The sequence below is a fragment of the Prionailurus bengalensis genome, chromosome A3 (assembly GCF_016509475.1).
Source record: "Prionailurus bengalensis isolate Pbe53 chromosome A3, Fcat_Pben_1.1_paternal_pri, whole genome shotgun sequence".
Classification (NCBI taxonomy): domain Eukaryota; kingdom Metazoa; phylum Chordata; class Mammalia; order Carnivora; family Felidae; genus Prionailurus; species Prionailurus bengalensis.
Window position 1 is genome coordinate 31,284,663 of NC_057354.1, and position 14,746 is coordinate 31,299,408.

General features: G+C 46.0%; 1 protein-coding gene across 7 annotated transcripts in view; it reads right to left on the bottom strand.

Annotated features, from left to right (window-relative positions):
- Positions 1 to 2,258: 2,258 nt before the first annotated feature.
- Positions 2,259 to 14,746, bottom strand: part of SLC23A2 (solute carrier family 23 member 2) — a 135,419-nt gene continuing 122,931 nt past the window's right edge. For all 7 annotated transcript variants that reach the window (XM_043602831.1, XM_043602826.1, XM_043602828.1 and 4 more), the window contains 4 exons: positions 12,481 to 12,610; positions 11,707 to 11,844; positions 8,824 to 8,919; positions 2,259 to 7,045 (listed from right to left, as the gene is read on the bottom strand). In XM_043602831.1, the coding sequence (XP_043458766.1) occupies positions 6,813 to 7,045; positions 8,824 to 8,919; positions 11,707 to 11,844; positions 12,481 to 12,610 (597 nt within the window). In that variant the 3' untranslated portion in view covers positions 2,259 to 6,812. The remainder of the gene's footprint in view (positions 7,046 to 8,823; positions 8,920 to 11,706; positions 11,845 to 12,480; positions 12,611 to 14,746) is intronic.

The following is a 14,746-nucleotide window of genomic DNA, read 5'->3' on the forward strand; positions in this document are numbered from 1 at the left end:
CACGGACTGTGAGATCATGACCTGAGCCAAAGTTGGACACTTACCCGACTGAGCCACCCAGGCGCCCCCAATTTTTTTTTTTTTAATTTACTTTTGAGAGACAGAGAGACACAGCATGAGCAGGGGAGGGGCAGAGAGAGAGAGACAATCAGAAAGAGGCTCCAGGCTCTGAGCTGTCAGCACAGAGCCCAACGCTGGGCTCAAACCCACGAACCGTGAGATCACGACCTGAGCCCAAGTCAGACGTTTAACCGACTGAGCCACCCAGGCGCCCCCTACACACTTTTAATAAAGTTTCTAAGATGTTATCAGCTCCCGAACACATCTTCTTGCAGCCATCAACAGAACCACACTTTTGAACACTGGTGTTGACTAAGTCAGGATTTTGTTCTAGCCGTCCTAACATCTTCTAATTGGCAAGTTTAGTCCAATAATTGTTATTGGTGCATTTGGTCTGGTTTCTCTCATGTCTAAGACTACTCTCTTACCCCATCAACAACTTCATATGGCCTTGAATTACAGTTTGAGACCAGGAGCTGTATAGACTGTCCCCCTACCCAACAAGTTCACGTGAAAACCTAATCCCAATACGATGGTATTAAGAGGTGCAGCCATTGGGGTGACTAGGTCATGATCATGGTGGGGGATTTGTGAATTCCTCATTAGTGGGATTAGTGCCCTCATAAAAGAGCTCCCCCCCCCCCGCCCCACCAAAAGAGATCCTTTGCCTCTCCCACCACGTGAAGACACAGTGAGAGGGCAGCATCTATGCACCAGGTGACAGGTCCCTACCAAACACTGGATCGACTGGTGACTTGACTTCTAGCCTCCCAAACTGAGAAATGTTGGTTTCTAAGCCACCCCATCTATGGTTTTCTGTGATAGCAGCCAGAATGGATCAAGACCTCAGTTTTACCAAGTTATTTACTGTTTATCTTGCTCTCAGCAATTACAATGCTTCCTAGGTTTGTTTCTCCTCATATTCAAGTACTTTATCTGAAGCATTTAAGTGAGGGCATTTGAGTGGCTAGACATGAAATTCTAAGTTCAAAGTTCTTTTCCTTCGGTCCTTAAAAATGTAACTCCATACACAAAGTTGCTGCTGAAATATCTGATGTGCATTGATCCTGGCTCTTTAGGCTCCGCTTCTGGCTTACAGTCTCTGGAAACTTCCAGAATGATCTTTGTGTTTGTTAACCTTAAATTTTACTACCCAGCAGTGAAGATGGATGAACTACATCATAGACACGTACCAACATGAAAGAATCTCACAATAGTGAGTGAAATATAATATATACACTGCTATCCTTTTTACATGTTAAAAACCACGTAAAACAAACTAAACGGCAAATTGTTTAGGGACGCATATATATGACAAAATTGTGAAGAAAAACAAGGAGAGGATAAACCCCAAATCTGGACAATGGTTCTCTTGGTGCATGGGGTGCCCCAGAAGAGAGGCCCATGGGGTAGAGGGTCTTGAGTATTGGTAACGTGCCATTGGTTCGCTGGGGGGTGGAACCATGGGTATTCTATTAATACCATATACACATGTTTTGCATGTATGTAAGGTGAACATTTCACCTTGTGGCTGGTTGCCCAGTGGCAGTGCTCAGGTTAGGGTACTGGGAACAGGAGGCAGCAGATTGCACACTGGATGGGAGCAGCCGTGGTGGCCACTCATGGCCCAAACTGCCAGAGATGGACCAGGGATGGAGATGGGAACGGAAAAATTCCAAGTCAGCTCTACATCAATATACTCGAACACCTCCGCACACATCTTCAAGCCCCACCAGGAGGCCTGACAGAACGAGCTGTCACCAGCTGCTCTCAAGCTGGGCTCCGGGCCTCTTTGGCACCCACGCCTCAGCACTTCTGGCCCCTGCCTAAACACTCAGTAGGGCTTAGTCTGCTCTGGAAGCCTTTGATTCCACCGTGTGGACGGACTGGCTCTCTCCATCCAGCCTCTAGATGTCGCTGACTTAACAAGAGGTTCCTCATTTTGCCCACGGCGCAGCAGGGTGCATCCTGTAATGAAGGTTCGCTCAGGCATCCCCCAAGCGGCCCGCTGTGGTTCTCTGCTCGTGGGAACAGATGATGCTTTGGCTCCTGCTTTCCTCCTGTGGTCTTCCAGGTCCCCGACAACAGTAACATCTGAGACTTGCTGAATCGAGTTTATTGAGTCGATTTCCCTCCCCTGGGTGATGACTTTTAATTAACGACAAATTTCCTACAGACCAGCCAAAGGAGGAGGCACATTTACAGGAACTGCGTCCAGGAGAGCTTTTATTTGTACGGAACAGTTTTAAAAATACAGAATAAAATAGCTTTATCTCTACTATTATTCACAACATCTGGTCCAAATATTACATATTTTTAAAATACTTAAACGTTTAATGAAGCCATGTTAGAAAAACAATATGAAAATTCTTTTTTAAAAACTCCATAAAAGAATTACACATCTCAAAAAACAACCCCACCCCCAGATACCCTCGGTATGCAAAATAAAAATAAAAAACAAACAAAACCCCAGAAAGGTATATAGCCAAAGTCAGTCACAAAAACGCAAGGAAAATATAGGCATCCCCACTGCTTTAAGAACAGTCAGAAATTTATTAATGTGTCAAACAGAGGTTGTTACCAACGAACAAAAAAGGGTATTAACTTGAACTGTCAGTGAGACGGCGACACTGGTGAGGGTGCCCTAAGTGCCGGGAAACAAGCGCAGTGAGTCTAAGGACGCTGGGTGTTCCTTCTGCGGAGGATGACCAGGCACAGTCAAGAACAACCTAGAAGGGCAGGAATGTGTGTGAGGCTGCTGAAAAGGGGTGCCCAGCGCTAACGTGCTTTCCGCATCCACAGGGAGAAGCCGAATGTCCGTGACAACGGGCGGTCTTCTCAAGCTACTCAGGAGGTGACTGCAGGTGAAGTGGCGGGTGGGAAACGTCCTGTTGTCTGTGTCCAAATCATAAGGGGACAGAGCACAACACATATGGCATGTGGAAACCCGGGGCCCTTCTCTGAGGCCCAGGGGGGCTCCCCTGAGAAGAGGCGCCCCCCAGAAGCCTCAGGCCCGCGTGCAGTGAGTGTACAGCCACGGTGCCCGGGGGGGTGTGGCTGAGTGTGCACGTCCCAAGCACAGCGCCCACGCAACGCTGCCGCTCATTGCCAGGCAGGTTCTGGAATGAGGCTTCTGCCACAGCTCCTTATTCACCTTCTACCTGGCCTGGCCACTCTCGTGGCATCAGTATTCTGGATGATTATAGTTGCCAACTCGTAAGTCTAAGTTGCCAGTACCAATCCTTCAGCAGGGCCGTGAATGAAAGAATTACTTTAGCTCATGGTGATAAAATATACGCATGGTTAAATAAAGTATACACACATACTAGAGATTCATCAATGGAGAAATTCTATTATCACATGACATTGTCATGAAAATTATATCATTCCCTCCCTGGAGAACTGACTATTATCCTGGGTAGAAATGTTACTTTACTATATGGAAATACTGCAGTATTCATGCATAAACCAAGTCGTCATCATGAAAGTCAGTATTCTACAGTATAAAGCAAATCCGGTGTGTGAATTTGTTACCATGAAAACGGGAAACCACCAGGACCCACAATGCCTCATTCCAACTGGCCTGGTTAAGCCACTTCTCTTACCTCCATCAATCACGAGAAACTACGACATCTGAAACCCTCTTAACAAAGAGTCTGTATGAAAGAATCTAAGTTTAATTCCCTAATGAGACAAAGACTGGAGCCATTCCCCATTACTCTATGAACCACGTTAGATAGTTTTTATTAAAACCAGTGGTGGGCTCTCCCTTGCCACCCACCTCGATGGGACAAGTATCTACTGTCCTTCTAAATAAATACTTTCTACTTCTTACATTGAGATGGCCAGGGTCAATGTAAAGACGGTGGGTAGGTGTAGTCACTATGGAAACTGGAGCTGAATGCCCTGTCCAAGAACACTTACATCCAAAACATTTAAAAACGTTCTATTGGCCAAAGTGTGGTGGATATGCGGCCCCAGAAATGCAGGCCAATAATGTAAATGCACATGGCCCCTTCGTCCCTCAAAACCTCCCTTTCAGTGTGTGCTTGAACCTAAGGAGCAGACGAATACATTTCTCTTTTAATTACAGACTCATTCTGTAGCGTATTTGCCGGCAGGAGGACCACTTTCGATCATGGTTGTGTGTGCTGCACATGCAGGATCTGTTCATTATCAGGAGACTCCACTCACTCAAGTGAAAGTGAGTGCAGAAAGCACCAGACTCAATGGGACTTTTAGTTGGGCTGCCCTCTTTCCTCCCCACCTCCTGTCCCCTTCCCCCTGCCTTAGAGAATCTAAAGTTGGCCCCAACGAAACCAAAAGAGCAAAATCCGTCATCTCTAACATTTGGTGTGGATACAGGGCTTCCCTCCACATTTAAATGCTTGCAGAAGACATCCCCCAGACCAGCAGATTTGGAAGCTCCCAATAAAACCCGGCCCAAGGAGGGGTTTCAGAAGGGAGTGGGTTTCTGGATGTTTGAAGCACATATCCTGAGTGTCACTCACTAGGAGGGAAGATGCCCCATCAGGTTATGCTGAAAGTTAAATTACCCAATGGTTCAGATGCTTTTATTTGATATTTGGTCCTTCTGCTCACCTAGAGAACTAGAATACTGCAAATCTCTGGCCTGTTTAACAGTTTCCCCACTATTTAGAGCAGAGAAATTAGAGATGCTGAGCAAAAACACAAACAGAAGGAAACTGACAGCAACTCAGTGCAGGACGGCTGTCAGCACTGAGTGCTAGTTAACCAAGTTAAAGAGATGAAAACCATTGACCAGTGTGCTTCTACAGTTAACTATGCACCAGATACAATTTTAAAAAACATACAAAATTAAATGTAATTTAGAATCTAATTTTTTTTTTTTTTTTTTACTTAATCTGCAATAAGATCTTGGCAAAACGGTACAGTGGCTCTGAACTATTCTTGCCAGAATACGCCTTGAAGCCCCAAACTTCCCAGGAATCAAGGAGGCTATAGTGGTACAACAATGCTGCCAAAGACATCAGAACGAGGTGGAGGAGAGCCAGCTGTGGGGGCAGGAAACGCGCCCTGTGGACACAGAGCTGCTGAGAACCATGCCCTGCTGTCAGAGACAAGAACACCCATTGGCTGTCTGAGGCTCAACCAGGTTAACAAACAACCTAAGAAGCACAACCTCACGCAGCGAGGTTGCTACCTTGTGTTTCAGGGTTTCCTTTGGCTGAAAATTTTCAAACCAAATTCCACAGAAGTAACTTTTCCAGAAAAGATTTAGTGTTATTAATGAGAAATCAACAGAAGGGGCCCTGCCTACTGCTTTTCTTACCATCTTCTGCAATAACTTAAAACAAGAAAGGCAGCATTTAGCCAGTCTAATTTCCCCCCCCTGCAAAATAAAAATCCAGTGGACATTCCACATGGTAACTCACAGAAAGTCTCCTTAAGCCTTAACTGCCAGAAATGACTTGCAACAGAACTACAGGGATGAATTTACCAGGATGTCCAACCATTCAATATGGCGGCTCTGTTGATTACCTGCCTCAGCTTCCCTTCTTCACAAAACAAATTCACGTGTAACTTAACCCACGGTTTCTGGGCTCTGGTCCAGTAGTCAGTTTTGATAAATAGATTAGGCATTACAGTATATACACTTTCATGGTATCAAGCAATACAAAACACAACCACAATAATGGTTACTGGCCTTCAAAAGCCTTGACGACAAGCTTCCCTGATGGTATCCACAGCTTTATAAATGCTGGTTCTTTTCTTAATGGGAAGTGAGGGGTGGGGGACAAGTAATAGGGATGCAAGGAAAGAGGGTCACATGGAAAAACACTGATTTCAAAAACCTGTTATAGTCAATAACATTAAATAGGAATAAAATCTTGTAATTTATAGATACGCGCAACAAGAACTGACATCCACATGACGGCAGAGTCAAGACTCCCATAAACATCTGCTTAGTGCCCCTGTGTGGCACTCTATACCCATCACACCAGCCTGGAGTGATAAAATGTCAGATAGAGTGTCTCAATTATAGTGAAAAAGAGGCCAGTATGAAATGTGCTGGCCCATCCCGGGCCAGGGTGGCACCAAGAAAGAGCAGTTGAGAATCAGATATTGACTTCAAGGTCCTTTCCTTTCCCCTCCAATCCCCCAAACAGATTTCAATTCTAATTAACACCTGTACAGACCTTACCCACACACAGATATGGGTATAAGGTAACCATGTTGACTGTTTTCAATCAGGTCAATAGTTTCCTGCTACAGGAGCATCAGGGGACACAGAATCTCATTTGACCAGTCAGATGTGACAGTGCGAGGATACTGGTGCCCCTTGAGCAGAGGGGGTCTATGCGGGTGCAGGCTGAGGTCAAATAAAATAGAAGCGGGTCCAGGTGCTTCTGGAACAGAAAAGCCCCTGCACCCCAGAGGCAGCTTGTAGGAAAGCTAGCCCAGGGTGGTGGAAGGAGACCCAAACCGAGGAACCGCTGTGGATTTAAACACCCACTCCCACAGGAGGACAGGACTTCAAGTTCAATGGACGCTCTCAAAGGCAAGGGGTAGGGCTTAAATAAGGAGACAGGTGAGACACAATATTAGACACGATCACCACCCACAACAAAAAAAGCTATTTGTAATCGTCTTAGCTCTGGGTGCAGAATGTAAATGCAGATATACAAACATACAGGTTACTGCTTGTTACTCAGCAAGGAACTACAGATTCATGCCTCACTGCGGCCGGGCCACAGGGTGAGCTACAGCTATACCGTGGCCTGCGAGTCCTCGTCTGAACTCCGGCTGGTGGCATTCTTCCTGAGGCCTTTCCACGTGTAGCCCGCAAAGGTTGGGCTGATGGGTAAGTAGCCGAAGCATCTGTATTTTTTAATAATGTTCATGCCGAACGGCAGATCGTAGGATTCCATGCCATCGAGCGACTTGCTCCCTTTGCCCACGCCCTTCTTCCACTTCCGGATTCCTCTTTCCTCCGGAGTACCTGTGGAACACCCACACACACACACACACAACAATACAATGGAATGTTTAGTTTGACAGTTCCACCAAGAGTTGAGATTCTCTGACATGCTGTCCCATACATGGAACCTGCCAGGACGACAGCAAAGACCCCTTGAGGAGCAGTTGATGGCACTCAGCCATCCAGGTACCTAAACCAGAAACCTAAGAACCACTAGCCCATCCTTGTTGCTTTTGCTCCACAAACATCCCGATGTCTTTGCCTCCTCACTGCCCTCCCACGTGGCCCATATTCTCGATTCCCATTGTTGAGGTCAGTCCCACACCACGTTATTGCTTTCTTGGGTCATTTTAACAATCTCCTAACTGGTTGTCTGGTCTTCCATCTCACCATCTCTTTCCCCAAATCTGTTCTCAAAAACCAACACGAGAACTTCTAAAATGCAAAATATGATCTTGCAGAATAGGACCCGGTCTTTATTATATCACATATAATGTCTTCATAAACTGGTCACAGCAAACCACCCCCCATGCACACATGCCAAGGTTTATCCTGCTTTGCTCCATCTGTGTGGGGTGGGGCAGGGGGAGGGAGGGAGAGGCACTTTTGCCACGTACTCCCCACTCATCATGGATGAACATGTGAGGATGAACTTCCACGTCATAGCCTGACAAATGAGTCAGGGAGAAAGATCTGGGCCCACAGGGCTCAGAAGCTCCTGAGCCCTTGACTTTTTCTGTAAATCTTTCTGGTGCAGAGAGGCACAATGGCACCTGCCCTTGGCTACATGGGATACCTAACAACATACTATCTCTGCCCAAACCCAGATGAGGAGCTTAAGTATATGGTGCAGGATGAGGAACACCATTGTTTTCTTACATCTAAGCAAGGCCCTCCCATCCATGTTGCTGTAACAAAGTGAACTTTAATTTCTACCTGTCAGACTCCTGTGCCTCTCGCTCAATTGGTTCTGAGAGAGTTAGTGACTGACCCCCATCAATCTAACACCTTCCACCTATTCATGCATGTGATTCCTTTTGCCTCATGTGCAGCAACCTCTTGATTGAGGCTTTTTGGAGGTGTGCTGTTTTTAGGGGAGAAATCTCAACAAAACCTTCAAGTTCAAGACTAAGCCTCATCCTTCCTTGATGGAAGGTACATCAATCAGTGTGTCCGTGGTGGCACTTTCCAATGGTACCAGCAGCCTCCTCTAGGAAGCTGGGAAGGCTGTGAGGCAGGACCCACATAGCATCACCCAGCTCGGCACAGAATGCACCCAGCTGAGAAACAAGGGCTACGGGTGTGGGGGAGACAGCTGCCTCCATCCACCTCTCAGTCACTGGTCCTGGAAAGATCCTGTGCCTACCCATACTGTCTTTTGGTCCTAGGTAGCTGGGAGCCTGCCTCAGAAAGGAGGAGGAGACACGCTGCAGGCTGTTAACAGCCGGCTCAGAAGAGTGTGTGAACAAGATGACAAAAGCCACCGTGGGCACTGAGCGAGGCTGTGCAAGGAGGGCTGGTGGCTTGGACAGTGCCCCAGACATCCCACCACCCTGCACCATGGGCAAGAAGCTTACCTGCTTTCTCTCAACTCAGCAAGGAAAAAAAAAAACCCACTAGGTTTATCAGCAAAAAACTGATTCATAAAAGGAGGCTGGAGGCATCATCTTAACTGCTTTAGAAAAGACAGTTTGAACCAGTGAGGGCTCTGAACTGATTCACTCTTCCTGCTTCCGTATTTACTTCGCAAAACAAGTAATTCACATACGCAATAAGCACGTTTGGTGTATACCACATACCTGGGATGGTGTTATCCAAAATAAAAGCCACGCAGCCTCCTACAAACATAGCAGTTGTGAGAAGAACGTTCAACACCTGATCGATCCCCGTTATGCCTGGAGACAGAACACAGTGGGAGGGTCACTGCCACAGCCAGGACAGCTAGAAGGAGCACTGGGGTGGGGACTAATCACCAGCCAATGTGATGCATGAAGGTGAAAATTTCTGTTGTATATGAGCAGATAAATTTTTTGCTAGTAACATTTTCAACTATTATAAGTAATTTCCATAATAATCAAAAGGTTATCTCCATGAGGAGAATTCCCAACAATGGACCGTAGAAGAGAAATCTAAGAATGAAGCTTACCCGATAATGAACTAGGAAGCCACTGGGGCGTAGTGTTTGCAGATTGAGAAAAAAAATTAATATAAAAGATAGCTGTTGCAAGGCTGAAAAAACTACAAACAGAATAAGACAACAAGAATATTTGTGGTGTTCACAACCAGATAAAGGGTTTCAGAATCCTGGATCACTGATGTGTGCTTTAGCTCCTTTTAATTAGGAGCAACTGAATTTATATAAGTGAACTCCTATAAATGTGATATATTAAAATGTGAAAAGCAGCAAGAATCTCATTATCAGAAGCTCACACACTTCCTAGATTTAAAGTATAAAAATCCTCAACAGAAAATAACAAGTGTTGGCAAGAGTGTGGAGAAACAGAAACCCCTGAGCTCAGGTGGTGGACATCAGTTTGGCAGTTCCTCCCAGAGTGAAAAATCTAGAACTTCCCTATGACAAGGCAATTCTACCTCAAAGAAACAGAGAGCAGGTACTCAAATCCAGCTGATCCTCATGATTAGCAGATTCTGTATCTGAATTTACCTAAACACTAAAAACTTATCTGCAAACCCAAAATGAATCCTCCTGGCCTTCGCAGTCATTCACAAAGCAGCAGAAACTCTGAGTTGCCAACAACATGCATGTTCCTGGCTGAGGTCAATCAAGGTAACGCTCCGCCTTCTTGTTTCACCTCTGTTCTTCTCAAGTGTGCGTGTGGCGGTCTGTTTAATACTGCCTCTTCCCCATTTTTGTGTTTTTGGTCGGTGATTTAGTTGTTTAAAATGGCCCCCAAGTGTCATGCAGAAGCGCGGTCTACTGTTCCTAAGGGCAAGAAAGCCGTGCTGAGCCTCAGGGAGAAAATGCATGTGTTGGGTGAGTTACACTGTTCTTGGCTGTTGCTCCCCTAGAAGGGACGGTTCAGCATTTGCTAATTCTGCGTTCACAGTGACCTTACAGAGCAGAACTACCATGGGTGAGGACTGACTGTACTTGTATGCCAATGTTCACAACAGCACTATTCACAACTGTCAAAGGGTAGCAACAACCCAAATGTCCACTGTTGGACAAATGGATAAACAGATTATGGTGTGTGTGTGTGTGTGCGTGCACGCGCACACACACACACAATGGAATACTATTAGCCATGAAAAAGAATAAAATAGTTATATACAAATCTCAAAAACATGCTAAGTGAAAGAAGCCAGAGATCACATATGATTTCATTTATGTGAAATATCCAGAACAGGTAAATCCACAGAAACAGAAAGCAAATTGGTGGTTGCCAGGGGCTGGGAGAAGGGGGATAAGAGGAATTAACTGCTTAATGGATACGGAATTTTATTTTGGGGTGAGGAGACAGTTTTGGAAACTAAATAGAGGTGGTGGTTATACAACATTGTAAATGTACTAAAACAGCATTGAACTGTTCACTTTAAAATAGTTCATTTTAAGGGTGCCTGGGTGGCTCGGTCGGCTGAGTGTCCGACTTCGACTTAGGTCATGATCTCACAGCTCATGAGTTCGAGCCGCACATTGGACTCTGTGCTCAGAGCCTGGAGGCTACTTCGGATTCTGTGTCTCCCTCTCTCTCTCTGCCCCTCCCCTGCTCAGGCTCTGTCTCTGTCTCAAAAATAAATTAAAAAAAAAAAAAAAAATTTAAAAAAAACCTTAAAATAGTTGGGGCACCTGGGTGGCTCAGTCGGTTAAGCGTCCGACTTCAGCTCAGGTCATGATCTCACGGTCCGTGTCGGGCTCTGTGCTGACCGCTCAGAGCCTGTAGCCTGTTTCGGACTCTGTGTCTCCCTCTCTCTCTGACCCTCCCCCATTCATGCTCTGCCTCTGTCTCAAAAAAAAAACAAAACAAAAAAAAAACCCTAAAATAGTTAATTTTACATTATAGAATTTTACCCCAAAAATATGTATATTTATATAAATATATATTTAATATAAAATGCTTAATATAAATATAATAAATTATAAATTATATTTATAAATAAGTATAAATATAAAACATATATAAAATACATATATAGTATATATGCTATATGTGTGTGTATGTGTATATATATATATGTATATACACACACACACATATATAATGTATATATAAAATGGTCCCCAATTCCGCATAAAATGTCAGCAGCCATTGCTACTTAAGATGGTTCCCCTTTGTTCATTCTTCATGACATCAGGGTATTAAAAAGGTGTTAAAAGGGTTAATCTTGAATTCAAAGTAGTTACAATCTCAGGAGAAAGACATGTACTTGAAAGTCTATGAAGCTGGGTTTTGAATTCTACGTTTTCAGAAAGCATTAGTCTGAAAAATCAAAAGGTTTTACACACAGGCATTCTCCCAAAAGACAGGGTCCCTGTAAATAAAGAGCCCTTAACGTGCACACGAGTCAGGTGCACGTGCCAGCTCATGCCGGAAACACGAAGGGCTTCCAGATAAGCTGTGGCAAAACAAGACTCAAATGAGACAGACACATGGACCAATGTTCACGGAGACAATTCCTGAAGTTCCAAAGCTGAGCTGGTGGCTGTGGCCAGTTTTCCTTACCTGTGACGAGAGGGTTCTGCCTGAGGTAACTTGGAAGGACGAGCCCAAAGAAGATTGAAAATCCCAAGACAAAGAGGTTCCGGGAAGAATTTAAGTCGATGAACTGCAGGTTGGAGAGCCCAACAGCTGTGATCATTCCTGGAGAGAAAAACATCAGCTGGCAGGCAGCACTAAGCTCAGTACAGATGGGCGATGCAGGGGACACAGACTCCCCACCCTGCCCCTCCTCTGTCCCGCCAGAAACAAGTTGGGAGACAGAACAGTGACAGGACAGGGTCAGAATGTGACCACCTGGGTCTCTGAACCAAATGACTCCTGGCCTAAGTACCATCTGGGCTTACACAGGGACACAAACATCACATTCACTTTCTTTAGACCAAGCAGAAAACTAAGGACATTTAAAACCTCTATGCAGACATCCTGATTAAACTGGAAAACCCACCCGAAGATCTGGGCCCTGATCACAACCAAATGGCACAGAGTTCATGTCAGTTGTAAATGCCATTCAGAGAAGATATCTGAGTTAAAGCAATTAGATACACCAATTAAAGATTAAGGTCATCTTATTTTTCCTAGCATAAGTATTCTACACTTGGTTCTACCTTTAACATAAATTCAACTCAGAGACTGATGTTTTTATGTTTTGAAGGGGTATTCCCTGTGTACTTTTAAATGGAAACGTATTAATTATTACCTCCCATCTTACTAAAGGGATTCCTGAGCAAATGTGAAAGGGAGGAGAGGAGACAGGCTCTCAAGGAAATGGGATTTTACCGAAGAGAGTACAGAAGAGGGCGCCAAGCACCGGATCCGGGAGGGAGGCGAAGAGGGCGCTGAACTTCCCGATCATGCCAAGAGCCAGCATGAGGGCCGCACCGTACTGAATCACCCGCCGACTGCCGACCTGAAGAACACACCAGAAGGCATTCACTGCCAGTTCTGCACAAATTTCCATGCAGGCCCCTCGGGGGCAAATGTGACAGAAGCCCCAAACTACAAAACTTTCAGTTAAGAGAGATGTCTCATTTTACAAGGAGGATGGCTCTCAGGACACAATTCCTCCCTCTAAAGACACCCAGAGTAAAGAGATTACCACCAACTCCCCTCTTCCTCTTCCTCCTTCCCTCCCCTCCCCTGGAAGAAGGTGGCACCAGGGCCCAGCCTTTGCTCCCTGTTCCCTGGGTGATGTCACTTCAGGGTTGACCTGCTCCTGCTCTCAGGTCTGGGCTTTCAAATACCATTACAGTCAAGGGCCAGGGTGACCTTCTAACGTCAAATGCAAAAACTAGGCTTATCCCTGCTTTTCTCTTCCAGGTTCTTGGAATTACCCTTTATCAAGTTACCCCACCCAAAAGCAATTCACTTGTCTCCATCTTCCCCACACCTTGAATCAGACAAGAGTCCCAAATATTTCTGGAACCTCCTCCCCTCCTCCTCTCCTTCCCTGTGAGAGGTGACACGGCCTAGAGGCCAAGGAGTGTGGATTCTCAGCCCCTCGCCTGGTCTGTACCCCACTCCACTCCAACCGGGGAACCAGGGCAAGCCACTTGGCTTCTTTGGGTGGCAGGATCCTCGTTTTAGAATGACACACCACGAGCTTTTGTTTTAAGGGTTAAATGAGACAAGGTGTAAAACAGTTTGAACAGTGCCTGACCAGCATGAGGCTACAGGACAGCCTCCCACTTGGGCTTGTGGCCTCAGCCTTTCCTCTACCTATCTGTCCTGTCCGCTGTGCAGAATGACCTTTCTCACACAGTGATTCGCGAGGTCAGCGCCTCCCCCCTTTAATCTTCTGGTGTTTGGGAAATAAAACCCCTTTCTCAGGCATCCCCAGGCCTGTCTACCTGGACACTCTTTCTCACATCCCCCTTCTGGCCGGTTCTAGACACATCCTTCAAAACACTACCAAATGCCACCTCCTCTTAAAAGCCTTCCTTGATGCCAAAGGTCTGCCCCCCCACACTGGGTCTCTGCAGAACCATTATAATATTTCCCACATGGTCTCCTCTCTATCTGTTCGACCTGATCTCTGCCTTCTAGAAACTTCTGCCTGGGCAGAAGTGGGATGTGGAGCCAGCACCAGGCTCCAGAATCCTGCACTGTGTGCTGCCTTTCCCAGGAAAATACCTTGAGGACATAAATTGATAAAAGAGGTTCCAGAAGGATGACTTACAGCGAGGAGATGGCTGCTAAACTAAAATGAAATGGAATTTCAGATTTAGTCCCTCAGTTGCACCAGCCACTATTTCAAGTGCTCAACGGGAACGTACGGCTGGCAGATCCCACACAGAATGGCACAGGTGTGCCTAGAACGTCCCACACTGCACAATGCTCTGCTGGGTGGTGCTGGTCTGGAGCTTCCAACAGGGCCCAAAAGTCAGGTGATTAAGAATCAGCGTAGAATCTTACTGAGCCAACGAAGGGATGGCTGGCTGTCCGGCTATAAGCAGGCACAGCGGACCCTGGAGCCCAGGCTCTGCCGTCAGAATCTACCGCTCCCCCCACATGTCATCAGGGCAGGGAGGCAGTGAAAAAGGGTACGCCAACTGGAGAATCGAGCAAAAATGACTTCTGTTTGGCTGCATTACATGATAGGGGAGCCTGCTGTTTTTCAGCAAACGTTTTTAGGAATCTACTATGTGACCAGCACTTGTTAGACTGGAGGGGGGGAGGGGAATACAAAGACGAGCAAGCCACAAACTTACGATCAAATAATTGTACGGCTGCAATGGTTATGCTGTGTGGGCACCCGGCAGGGAGGAAGAGCTCTGAAGAGCTGGGGAGGGATGAGTGAGAGTTCCCTGGAGGAAGAGCATCCAGGTACAGGGAGCCACCTGTGCAGAGGGGATCAGATGTGCAAGGGGGAGGGCAAGGCCGGCCTTGCTTGAAAGAATAAATCCTATATGAAGACCGTACATGGAAGGCTGATCTGCCTTAGATACTCAAAAACAAGCAAACAAACAAACGGGCAGCAGCTAAGCCATTCTCCTGTTCAATGACTACTAACTGATGCCTATTACACACTTCTGGTTGAAACACC